At 41.8% G+C, this 13,805-nt stretch overlaps 1 protein-coding gene across 4 annotated transcripts in view; it reads right to left on the bottom strand.

Moving 5' to 3' along the window:
* RUSC2 (RUN and SH3 domain containing 2) overlaps positions 1-13,805 on the bottom strand; it is a 66,581-nt gene that overhangs the window by 45,091 nt on the left and 7,685 nt on the right. For 3 of the 4 annotated variants that reach the window (XM_063453800.1, XM_063453802.1, XM_063453803.1), the window contains exon 2: positions 1,079-3,073. In XM_063453800.1, the coding sequence (XP_063309870.1) occupies positions 1,079-2,990 (1,912 nt within the window). In that variant the 5' untranslated portion in view covers positions 2,991-3,073. Of the gene's footprint in view, positions 1-1,078; positions 3,074-5,137; positions 5,190-13,805 lie in introns of those variants that run through there. The other variant, XM_063453801.1, reaches the window with a different exon arrangement.

Genomic DNA, 13,805 nt, shown 5'->3' with positions numbered 1-13,805 from the left:
ACACAAAAATAACAGCTAGACTTCTAAATAAATCGAAACAATCTATTGGAAGAGAAATTCTAGCTGTAAAACTGTTACATTGACTACTGGAAAAATGAACCTTAGAAACCTACACAACCAACTAAACTCACTATCATCTCCATTAAAATCAGAGACTGAGAGTGCCTGGTCCTCAAACAAAAACTTTAAACATTGTGTTGTCCTGGACCAAGAAACTGGTTTGCTTATTTACGTGCTTAGAAACTCTTCTAACCTATAAACTTGTGGAGCGTGCAATGTGCCCTTCACCTAAAACTGGACATGCATGCCACCAAATATCACTTTCCACCATCCTTAGATCCTTAGAGCCCACCAGTCTGTTACCAAACCCAGAGGCTATAAGGAAGATCAGGAACATTGAAGGTATGTTTATCTAAGTGCAGGTAAGTACTGCAGTCAGAAAGCCCATTCTCCTATTGGTTGACTGCACTCTGCAGAAAATAGAAACTGCAAGGTCACAGCCTGTTCTTAGAAGCACTCGGCACCAGGAAAAAAATAAATATAAAGATTTTTGTCTTTTCTAAATGCAGCTTCAGAAATCTGTGAACATTTTTTTATTTTCAAATATTTTTAGGATCCAAGCAATGTGTTAATAGTGCCCTTAAATCCAGGCATTCCACTTGCTTCCTAGAAACAGAGCGGTTTATCATCTGATACACACAAGAAGAGCAGACTAAACTGTTTTTCTTTATCGCACTGAAACTGCTAGAATGCCGGCCAATCTGTGATGTTCATTATTTGAAATACACACTCTCTCTTCTGCTACATAACAGGAATACTGTTACATATTGGATACATATACTCTGTATAAGATATGTACAATTTCAAAAACAGTTAATACTAGCATTACAGCTTTTTAAAATAAAATCTGCATTTAAAGAAACAATTATATTTAAAAATAAACAAATCCATAGTATTATAGATGATTCATAATTTACCAGAGGCGTTCTGGACTTTCATATATATGCGTAGTATTACCACTGCAACATATATACTATCTGTGAAGCAAAGGGTAAAAAAAAAACATTTGTTTACTTACCATCTCCCTTGATTCTTAGGTCTCTTGGCAGGAAACTGAATCCAGCGCCCTTCGGCTCCATAACATTGCACAACAAAGGCTGCTCCACTTCCCCATCACTGCTTTCAGATGTGTTGCTTAACATGGGGCCTGGATTAGGATTTGCAGCCTTAGTTTCAATGTTATCGTTGGTACACCCCTCACAGGTACGACTCATGCAATGCAGGAAAGACATGGGTGGGAGGCTGTGACTACGAAGTTCTCCACGTTCCGAAATTCCGTTTCCATTTCTATGAAATTCTGGGATAGGTGAGAACTCCAAGGAAGAATCACCACTGCTTTTGAGTGGGGGGCTGGTGCCATTCTTCTTTCTGCTCTTAGCCAACTCCAGAAACGATGTGACCCTTTTGGGGGAAGACCCCTGACCATTGCTGACTTGGCCCTCACTTAGTTTTACCGGACAGCTCATCATACGTTCCAGGGATCCCAGTCGATTGGTTGGGCTCTTGTCTAAGCTACGGTCATAACTGCGGGAGCGTTGTCTGCCACTATTGTAATTTGGCGGTGACACATTGACATAAACTTGTCCCTCGATTGTGTCTGATTTTGATCTTTCAATGGGCTTTTTGGGTTCATCTTCACTAGAATTTGTTTGTGGCTGTTGAAAGAGAAAATATTCTGTTGGTTGCACTGGACTCCCTTTGGTGTGATCATCAGAGCAACTGGTTATAGATGAGCCAGCAGGGCTTGGGGATGACTGAGATGACAAGTCACATGTGACCAGTTTATAATAATTTTGTGTGGCCATGACTAGCCTTGCCTGGCTCTGTAAGCAAGATGTCAAGTCTGAACTCTCTGCAGGGCATTGTGCTGAGTCACAATGAAGATGATATGAATTGCAGTTGGCATCCAACACAGGAGAGGAGGGATGGAAACATCCACATGATTTTCCAGGTTCTTCCTGAACATGTGAATCACAAGACATTTTGGATTCTGTAGGTGATGTCTGAAGGTCAAGATAGAAGGCTCCAGTGTCTGTGTGGCTACACAATGAGGAGTCACAAGAGGGATTCCCAGAGTTCAGGTTGGACCTGGGATGTCCATTCATTTTGTTATACAAGGTGCTGAAATTAACTAAGATACCATCTGAACTGTTGCAGGAGGAGTCACTTACATAGCTAACCTGCTGGTCCATTTCTGATTGACTTGAGGCACTGTAACATCTGCAGTGCCTGATAGGCTCAGATCCATTACAACTGCATTCCCTGCACTGCAGGATATCTTGGTTTCCCAAATCTGAGCTCTGGTTCCAGTCCAGAGAGAAACTAGGACCACCATGCTGATGCCATGTTGGTTCTTCAAGGATTGATCCTGTGGAAACTTCATTACCATTAGTCCCCTTTTGCAGGTCAGCAAGTGAAACCTTCTCCTCTAGGCCATCCATGAGCCCAGACCTATCAGACAACATCCAAGGCTTCACAATGGGTGGAGTGTTGTGAAGGTGGAAAGGTGGCAGTGTCATTTCTTTGAAATTAAATCCATATGTTGGTCCAGCAAGGCTGCTGTGGAGATGGAATGACTTCTCCCCAGCCTTTTCACTTGATGTGATATTTTCTTTCTCTTCACTTGGAAGAAATGGGTTGTGACGCTTCCTAGTAGTAGTGGGGCCCTGCAAATCCTCATCTTTTTTGTTCCCCCTTTCTCTTATGGGTGGCTCAGAAGCCTGGATTAAACTGCTGTACACCAAGGAGTCAGCCTGTGATAGATCCCTCTCTGGAAGGGAGGTGGTTCTTGTAATTCCAAGTTCATTCTGGCCATATGTATGTGATCGTTTGGAAGTAGAGCAGCATTGTCTATCTGGCACCTGACAATGAACCAGAGGGATGTGATGCACAATCAATGTTTCTCCAGCAAGTTTGGGTGGGCTATCCATAGTGAGGACTGCCTGTTAGGACATTGGCTCCAATTAGCAAGCTCAAGCTGCGAACACGACTGACATAATATCGGCGAAGATACCTGTGGAGACATACAGACAGGGAGACCTGTTAGCAATCACAGAGACAATTTCAGATATTAATTCTATCATATGCTCTCGATGTGTATTACTGAAAAATCCTGTCTCTTGACAATTTACCAGACCCAGTTGAAATTTAAACAAAAGGTAAGATAAATGTGGAAAAATAAGCCACATATTTATTAATGACCATACCTGACAACATCCCTGCCAGTGACCCACAGATTTCATCTCCTTTCACCACAGAGGGGAGAACTAGGACACAAGAAGAAGTCCCATCCACATTCTTTGAATGGCATCCAACTTACAAATGAGTTGGGCAGAAATAGGTATTCCAACTCAAAGAGGACCGAACCATTCTGGGGTGGTTGTTATACCTGGATCATTTGGTGACAAAATTTCCCATGTGTTGTGAACTATATTTCCCAGATGTTTGTGAACTATATTTCCCATGATGCTCAGCTAGTCTTTATGGTCTAGCTGTAGCAGATCCAGCATGTTGTGTTGTGCTGCTTGGCAGTAAGTATAATTCATATGAGTTCAATTAATTAGTTAATTGGAGCTGTTCCTGAATAGCATCTACATGTGACACGTGTCTGGAAAGAACATTAGAGATCTGTTACACACTTACTGTATCTCCACTCAGCCAGTTACCTACCTATTCCTGTAATCCACCCATATTAACAATTAAATATGTAATGCAAGCAATGCAATTTAAAATTTAGGTTGACAATTCCCCCCTTCCATTTCTCTTTGCTCTGATGCAGAGAAACACATTTTCCACAAGTGCTCGGTTTAGTCCCTCTGTATCTCTGCAGAGCGTACATACATTGTGGATTGTATGTCTGGGAAGGTTTTGTAGGTTGAACTACAAGGCTGCATTCTACTAGCAGCCAGGCAGAGGAGGAATGGAAGGCTCTGAGTACACTACCAGTAGTCTTTGCATTTAGTGCTTTCTTATGAGAAGCATTGGATACGGTATTGCACTTGCTGTGCATGTGTATCAGATCCTCAGTGTTCCTCTACAAGGAGCATTGGAATGGACCAGCAATGGAGGCAGTGGTGTCTCCACGATGATGTTGCAGGATGCTGAGAGGTGAGGAGTGCCAGGTGAGTCTCAGCACTGGAAAAAGGTAAGTAAATGTCTTCTGTACAGTTATGTATCCATATATTTACAGAGAGCTCCTGACAGATTACACAATGAATGAATAATTAATGCCACTAACAACATTTATCCTTTAACAGAGTGTGTTCTCAAATCGCACTCACTCTATGTTTTATAAAACTGGGCCAATGACAGCCAAACTAATGGTGCAACATACCAGAAATGTATGTAGTTACTAACCACAAACTATCCTCATGCAGTTAAGGAACACTATGCAATCTATATCCTTAATTAAATGTTTTGCTAAAAAGAAAAAAGGTGTACAACATTCTGTCCATTTACATTAAGACCATAAAAATCTGCCCAAATTTCTCATTTACTACAATAATATATACATTTTCCCAACAGCCTGCCCATTCCCCATTTAACGTCTTCTCATATGCCCCCAAAAGTCTGTCCATTCATTCGGAAAATGTGCTCGCAAACACTTAGCAAATGGGAATTTGTCCATTCTCCCTGACAATTAATTTACCCTGAGACAATAGGGATTTGCCCATTCGCCTGGTTCTGAGCATTTGACCATTCATCCACTGAATCTGCCTTAGTGAGATCCTAGTAGCTGACACTAATTGTTAGTCTTGTGCCGGAATAGTTAATGTCAAACACTGTGCGGACTGCAATGTAACTGATATCAGTGACAGCAAGTGTGAGTCGCTGGAATATTATGATAAACACTGACAGCAAGTGTGACTCAGTGGAGTGCCATCTCATAAACCAACAAGTGTGCATCACAGGCATGTGACCACAGTTCCCAGTATCTTGCCTTTTTTGTTTTTAAATGCCTTAACCCCTTAAAGCCCACAATAGAACTTCAACATTGACATGGCACAAACACATTAAACTCTGCTCTCCTTAAGGTCACAAAGTATAACATCTGCACTCGTTAAGACGTTAAACTCACCCATGTAGTGGCGTGAGCCCAGCCGGGATGCATGTGAAAGACAAGACAAGAAAAGACAGGCTGAGCCTGTTGGCTGAGAATAGACAGTGAAATAAGAGCCAATGGATGTTATAGGCCAATCCCAGGCACAGCTGAGTCAGTGCCCAGATAAAAGACGCACAAACATATAACACACACAGCAGCAAACAGCCATGCAAAAGTAGATTTTCCATAATAAAACTCAGATATTCACAGAACGAAAAAATAAATTGATTAACCCTTTGAAGCACCAGAGGTGTGAGCGGTACATTGTAAATCAAGCCTTTAAAAACCCTCGGGCGCTCTAAAAGATTACTAACATCCAAGTGAAAAAAAAACTGCTTTTAAAGGAACATTTATACTAACATCAAGATACGTCACCTTCCCTAGCTTAATCAGTCATATGAATACTATATGGAGGGGTCGTAAATAAATTAGAGGGTGCTGATAGGCAGAGGAGCTCATGTATGGTGTACACAGCAGGGCGATGGTCTATGAAGTTATTCAAAATGCATAAGACTGTCCGTCATTTAAATAAAGGTGTTTAAGAGAAGTTGAAACACTAATAAATAATATAGTATTTGTCAATTTAAAAACATTTAGCATATTATTGGTTTGGAGGGTTCATTTTTTTTTAATTAAACTTTAAGTTGGGCTTTAGGTTTCTATATTTTATATATATATATATATATATATATATATATATATATATATATATATATATATACTGTGTATATATATATATACACTATTTGATTTCAATAAGCCAGACAATAAGAGATTATATTGTTTTATTAATTTAGTAGCCTGGCCTTACAAGCCATCTAAACTGGAAATATAATACTCTGTATATTAAATTAAAACCTAATGATATAAACTGAATTTACAAATATTAATCCCTGACCCGGTGAGAGACAATGTTTAATAATAACTGTCAGGATTGCTTTTAATGGAGTCGGCTATCAACCATTAGAGCTGCAGTTGTTAACCTTCACCCTGCAATTGATTGTGGACTGCATTTCCCATGATTCCCATGCAGCCTCAAGGCTAAGATTGGATATCATTGTATCATATCATCCAACATTTCAGATAGACAGAGGGACACTCAAATTTTAGGGATGTGGCAAGGTGCGGGGTTATAGCTCCTCGAAAAAAAAGGAAAATATGGATAGAGGAATTTGATCTCCAAATAGGGACTGACTCTCCTAAATAGGGACACTTGGGAGGTATGCATTATGGCTACTGCCTGTCAGATCCCCAGTGACAACATAGGGACTCTGTCAGCTAAATTAGTCATGTATTCTGAGCTATACTGAGGGGAATCTCCCACTATTTCAATACTAGACTTAAATCCAGTAAACCCTTTTTCTTAAAAAAAAATAAAAAGTATATACCTGGGTGTGTTTGCAATTATTATTTCTCATAGTTTATTTTTAAAATATTCCCTTCAGAGCTGTGCATTACACACTCCCTCTGGAATGCTGACAGTAAATAATGGAATGTCTCCACGGATATATTATACACCCTTGAAAACGTGCAGTTAGCTTGACCATGCCGGCATGTCTGTATGTAGCAGGTGCGTGGATCACATGTCCAGAACAGAAGCAGAAGTAGTTTAATGCATAAAACATAAGGTATGACGAAAACTTCCCAGCTTTGCAATTAACCAAAGGGAGACGTATGGTAATATAAAGGGAGAGGAGAGAGGATTGGTAATGTAAGATCACACACTATACAAGGGTTGTTAACATGTAAACATGTATATATCATGGCTGCCCTTACCGTAAAGTCTTCTCTTTAAACACAGCTCTATAGAACATTAAAACCCAATTTTACATTCTTACTAAACATTAAAGGGATCCTCTAGTGCCAGGAAATAGGGGTAATAGGTCCCCCCTGCCTCGCGCCACCCCTCCCGCAGGGCTAAAGGGTTAAAACCCCTTCAGTTACTTACCTGAATCTAGCGCCGATGTCCCTCGGCACTGGGTCAGGCTCCGCCCACACTCCTCCCCCGCCAACGTCAGCCAGCGGGGGAGACCTAATGCACATGCGTGAGGACATCCAGCGTCATATAACGGACCAAAAGTCTGTTTGGATTCCGGAAGCCTTGTAGTGGCTCTAAGTCTGCCACAGAGGGCAGACTTAGAGCTGCAATATAAACATTGCAGTTCTCTGGAACTGCAATGTTTACATTGCAGCACTAAGTGCAAAAAGGTCACAGCACACAGCACCCAGACTACTTCAATTAGCTGAAGTGGTCTGGGTGCCTACAGTGTCCCTTTAACTTCTACACTACTCTGTGGATGAATATTAAAGACATTATAGTCACCAAACAAACAGTTTTAGTGTATATATCATGCTTCTGAAGTTTAACTACTCAATTCACTGCCATTTAGGAGTTAAATCACTTTGTTTCTGTTTATGCAGTCCTGTCCACACCTCCCTTGGCTGTGACTGTAAGAGCCTGCATTAAAGAAAATGGTTTTACTTTCAATCAGATGTAACTTACTGTAGAATTTTTTATCGCCTGCTCTGTAAATTGAACGTTAATTACATGTAAGGTCTAGCAAGCTATTAGCAGTGCAGGAGATAAGAAATTCTAAAGTTAACAGAATTTGCAATAAAGGAAGTGTAAACATTAGCTGACTCTTTACAGGAAGTGTTTAGGAAGGCTGTGAAACTCATATGCAGGGAGGTGTGACTAGGACTGCATAAGCAAAGTGATTTAACTCCTAAATGGCAGAGAATTGAGCAGTGCAACTGCAAGGGCATTATCTATACGCCAAAAACTGCATCATTAAGCTAAAGTTGTTTTGGTGACCCTTTAACTCATACACTCCCCTGCACTACACTAAGTATTAAAGACCTACACTACCTTAACACTGTACCACAAACAAACAGTAACCATTGATCCTAAACACTGCCTTAACAGTTACTAATCCTAACCGAAAAATATTGTGTGCTATAAAAGATATATTACAGAATTCATTAGGGAATATTAAGGGGAACCTAATAATCTCTGGGTTTGGGAGACATTTAAAAACTACTCGAACCTCCAGTCTTGTAGTTAATCATGATGTCTCAAGAACCCCTTAATGGTGTTATTTTTTCCATAATACATGGATCACTGTTATTTATCATATTTGCTGTATAAAGTTTTATTTGATTTTAGAATGGTAAAAAGATGATAGACAATACCGCCAGACATACAACAGTATGAATAGAGAAAGCAAAATAAAACCAGCAAAAAAATACAATGTATAGAATTAATGAATCACATTAATAGGGCCTCAGAAATATCTATCACCAAAATATAAAAAGCCTCTTTGAAAAGAAAAATAAATAAAAAAGAAGATATGAAAGGAAGGAAAGAAGACATAAAGCTTTTAAAAATTTCCAAGAAGTATTAAACCAGATTAAATCCCCTTTCCTCCTATCCCTTTTCCACAACTAACAGAGTTCGTTACGAAACTCCAGATTCTAGAATGTGTTACTATTTGCAAGATTCAGGCTAAAATAGCCAAGCAAATAACTAGAGCCAAGTTAAACCCTTTTCTTTTTTTAACAGTTAGGCTATTTCTGCCTCAGTTATTCACATTTAGTTTTAATAAACTGAAATTCAGAATTTAATGAATAATCGCACATAATTATATTGCTAGAATAAAACAAGCTGCCGGTAGACTTCCTTACAGAATAATCCCCTCAAACGTATCTCAGGATAATCCTAAAATCTGGGAAGCAAATGAAATGGATCACCTTTATAGGCTAATTTATTATTCTTCCAAATCATTCCACAGGATAAGGGATTCCTGACTGACTGTTGCAGCTCTAAACTGAAATCAACATTTAAATTACAATTTTTATTAAAAAAAAGTTAAAAGTCCTACAAAGGGACTTCTTCCCTCAGTGACCAAAACTGGCCAAGTTCAGTACATTCTACAAATCTTTTAGTTTTTGTTCACTTTTTTTGTTTGTATAAGGTACGTTTCATTGACACACTGATCTCTGACACAACACTCCTGACATACACTTTAATTAACCAGCAGATATTCTTTGATTATAACATTCAGTGGCACGAAAAACAAGACTGCCCTCGTCTCCATTCCCCCTTTCTTCTTATGATTTATAATCCAGCCATTCTCTTGGGCTTGGACCCTAATGTACCCAAAGCTTTACTATCCCAAACAAATCTGGTTTATACTGATCAAATAAGGAAACAATTCAGTAGAAACCACAGACAACCCATGTTTTATCTCACAATTACAATATCCACAAGTCACAAATATCATAAAAAAAAAAATACCCCAACAATTACCCATGACCTCAATCCATTTGAAGTAATGTGCTCCTTAGTACATGGTTATATATGTCGAGAGAGTCCAGGCACACAGGATCCGTCACATTGCCGCTCAAGTCACTTGAGAAAGACTGTCTGTATCAGCTGAAACGTTGTCATGTTGTGCTTATTCCAATAAGCATCTGTGACTTGATCTGTGTGCATAGACTCTCTCTACATATAGAAGTGTTCTTGGAGGTTTGCCATCCCTTGAGTCTCCAGAACCAGTGTTTTATATAGGTTATACATCAAATAGGATGTGTGCAGTCTCTATCGGATCTTATGAAATCAATAGTACATAGTATCACCAACCTATATACTTCAACCACCAACCACTATATTTAGAGTGGTCTACCTCAATGCTTATATTGTGGCAAATTGGAACCGATGCAACTTGAAATATGAATACAACACATCAGTGCTCCGTAGCAATCAAGAACCAAGAGAAGAAGTCTTATCCCTGTGAAGTCCAAACCAAATATGAGTATTATAAGACCTTCCCTGGCGGCCTCTGCTAGCGATGTAACAAGTCTCTGATGTAACTCCATAGCTGGTGGGAATGTCCTGTGATCCAGACATTGTGGAAAACTAAACACATAATCAAAGTTATGTTCTCAGATAACCCACACCCTACCAACCTCCATCACTGCTATTACATCACACCAATCAAAATGTCCTCACATAAGAAGTCACTGACCATCAGTATTTTGAACGTTGCAAAACACATAATACTAATATTCTAGAAAAACCAAACCTCCCCTGGAAAGACACTGGCATACAAATATTAAAGTACCATAACCACTAAGCGTTGTGATCACTCTCTGCTGATGAGCAATGCCCTGAGCTGCCGGACTTAGCTCAGTGAGAAAAGTTTCCAGCAGCAGGACAGACAGGGAGCAGAGCCCAGTGGAGCCCATCTAATAAGTCAAAACATTAGTAAAAAATTTGACTACTGACATTGACGCTGGTTACCATACTTGGAGTATTCCTTTAAGAGCCTCAGATAAATTAATCTTTAGTGCTAACAACAGGATGGCAGTATATGGGCTCAAAGAATAGTAATCTCTGTAGGAGAGGAAATTAGGCCTTTGCTAATATAGTGCTAGACACCTCTGTTAATTTTGTCACTCCCTCTCCACCATTCTCTCCCTAACCCCTTTAATACTTGATGTTGTTTCATTAGATTAGACAGTCTGTCTCAGTTAGCTCAGCTATTTTAATCCTGCAATATTTTAGATAGCAGTTATATAAAATAATGCAATGCTTCTTGTGATTGCTGTATTTCCTTTTTTCTGTCATTTATGATTTTCTGTGAAAAACCAATAATAGGCGAAAAATGTTGGGAAGTCAAAGGGAATTCTAAATGAATTTAAACTTTCAGGTCGAAATAGACAAACTATAAAAATGATCCAGTCAGCTATGCTTCCGGTTTGGCTATTGCGTCCTTAAATCTGAAATTCCCTGTTAATTCTCTTTGAATTATTAACAATTCTCACTTTAGTGAAAGGACCTGTTATTTGACCAGTATTTGTTGCCTGTATGTACGTACAACTGTGAAACCTGGATAAAATTATTACATTTGGGGGGTGGGGCCGGGCGGCCATGCCAGCAGGCTGCAAGTCACTATGGCTCCAGGGACTCTCGACGAATAATGGGTAAAAACCCATCAAAATCAGCTTGGAACCCCCTGGAAGTGCGTGATACTTGACCCTGGAGTGTCCCGGTGCAGCTGGAGCACCTGATATCGGGTGGACCGGGCCCTGGTGAGATGCTCCGGGGCTGGGGAGACTGAGGCCTACCCGGGAAGGGAGCGGGGTGGACGGCTGCCGCCTCACTTTCCGTCCCGGCAAATACAGAGACCTATGACAAATCTGGGGCCCCCGGCCTTGCTTACCCCCCCTTTGGGCCGGCGGGGGTTATCCCGGCCCCCACCAGGCAGACACAGCCACCACGCGGCCCCCACAAAATGGCCGACAGCGAGGCACCCATTCGGTACACCGCTGAGGGAAGCTCCCACAACACTTAGCCAGGGCTATGACCACCCATGGCATTTACCAGCAGTCACAACGGGGCGACAGCGGAGACCTGCCATTCTGCTGAACAGCCACCCCACAAGCAGACTTACACACCAGCAGAGGACCCAGCGCTTACCTGCACTGAGCGTGCCCCACTGGAGCTCTCGAGAACTCAAACTGAGGCAGTGCCCCCAAGCGACCAGCTCATTACAGCGGTACTGTGACCCGTAAAGCAACTTACCCGCACAAATCAGCTGGGTACAAAGCCGAGGAGGTCCGCAGACACTTTAACCCACAGAGGGTCCCACAGCTGCGAAGGACGCAGAGATGCTCTGTGAGGAACATCTGGGTGCCGGAGAAAAAGACACAGCTCAACACCGTCCCTAACATTAAAGCGACAGGTACCCCAGCTCCATGTGACAGATGGCAATACACCAGCGATGGAAAAGGGCCGGTCTAACGCTCAAAGAGCAGGAACACTCACCCCTACTATCACCCCCAATGAGACACAGTCAGAGACACTGCTCACCTGCAAGGACAACGCAGGCTCCCACAGCGACAGGCAGAGGGGACAACCACTGGAACCCACAAAGCCGCTTCTTGCTTTGCCCCTGCAGGACTTACATGCATCCGTGACACCCTTCCCCACGAGGGGTATAGGCTGAAGGAGAACCTACATGCTTGGAAATGTGGAGGCCCAGGCCTGGAGCCTCTGATACAAGGGACGCAAACGAAACCATACAGTAGCCACCTAAACAGGGACTCGCTAGTGACAAGGGACTCCAACGTAATACCCACTGCTTAGTCGTTTTATTTTATTTCTGTTATTTAGCCATGCTCTTTAGATACGCTCTGTTTAGCACTCTCATAATAGCCTCCCAATACCTGTATAAGGCCTCAACACAAGCATCAGTTAAACACTCAGAACGCCTGTAGTTAAAGATGACAAGCCCGCCTGCCTGGTATTATCTATGTTCAGTTAAGTAACTTATCGCATAGGTTAATCGCATTTACTAATTGACTGACGTAATCAATGTTGTTCTCTCATTATTTTTATTTAATTTTTTTTTTTCCTTCTCTCGGAAATCAGCATGTTTAAATCATACTTATAAACGTGACTGAGGCAGGCAGGACTAGGCACTGTCTAAACATACGGTGTAATCTTACTCGCTCTCTAAACATTATGGCAGAATGTATAACTTGATATAATCACTTACCTGCCTTTAGCACGAAGTCTAAACTAGAGTACAGCACTAACAAGATCAATCCTGCAAAACTTAGCTAATAAGCCTATATCTGTTAAAGTTGTAACTCGTCTTCATAAAATTAGCCTGTATTCATAAACCAAAAAATGCACTATTGTCAATGCCACTGTTTAGCCTGTTTAATATGCACATACACGCTGTTGTGGCGTGTGGCGTTGTTAATGTACTCAACTGTGCAACAAAAATAAAGAATTTAAAAAAAAATAAACATTTTTTTTATTACATTTGACTATTCACCAAAATTGTTTATACTCAAGCGATTTACAAAAAAAGTGATTTGCTCTATATAAATTGAAGAAATTAGGGGCGGGGCCTGGACATCATGGCGGCTGGACGTACCTTGGGTGAGCTCCGAGCTCAATCATCCAACTAAGCCTGAAAAACCGCACACCCGCCAGCCAGGACCACCACAAAAGCCTGTAACCAGGACATACCCACCTCAGGAGCCAGCCGAGGCGCCCCGGGTCTGCCGCCCGCGGGTGCACGGAGCATCTGTCGAGGGTCCGGGGAGTGAGGCCTAGTAGTATCGCCGGACGGGGGAGGCGGCCGATCCCCTGCTCTGTGCGACCTAGTGCCCTCCCAAGCCTGTAATACAACCCTGTTCCCCCCCCCCCCGGGACCGGTGGGGGTTATCCCGGTCCACCCTAGCTTGTACGTGTCACCAAGCAAATTCAATCGACATCTACTCCTCGAGGACTACCAATCGCTCACAAGCTACTGCGACGCGCCAAAATGGCGGATGAACGTCAAACTACCACAGAGGACCATGGCCCACCTGGGCAAAATCAACACAGCACCATCCCAAACATTTCCCAGCAGCTGGACGACATCTTCAAAGCCTTTTGGCTCAAACTCCAGGATCGCATCACAGCCCACCCACCACACCCGCAAAAGAAGGAGCAGAGCAGTCTCCCTCGGGAGAAACAACCATCACAAGCGGCGAATTACTATGCGACCACCTTACCTGGACCGAGAGCACTCCGAGGCATAGCCTCCACTCATCGACCAAGTAGGCTGAAAAGCTCCCACAAAAG

Source organism: Pelobates fuscus, chromosome 5 (genome assembly GCF_036172605.1).
Source record: "Pelobates fuscus isolate aPelFus1 chromosome 5, aPelFus1.pri, whole genome shotgun sequence".
In the NCBI taxonomy this organism is placed as follows: domain Eukaryota; kingdom Metazoa; phylum Chordata; class Amphibia; order Anura; family Pelobatidae; genus Pelobates; species Pelobates fuscus.
The sequence above is the reverse complement of the archived record's forward strand: the minus strand, read 5'-3'. Positions and strand labels throughout refer to the sequence as shown.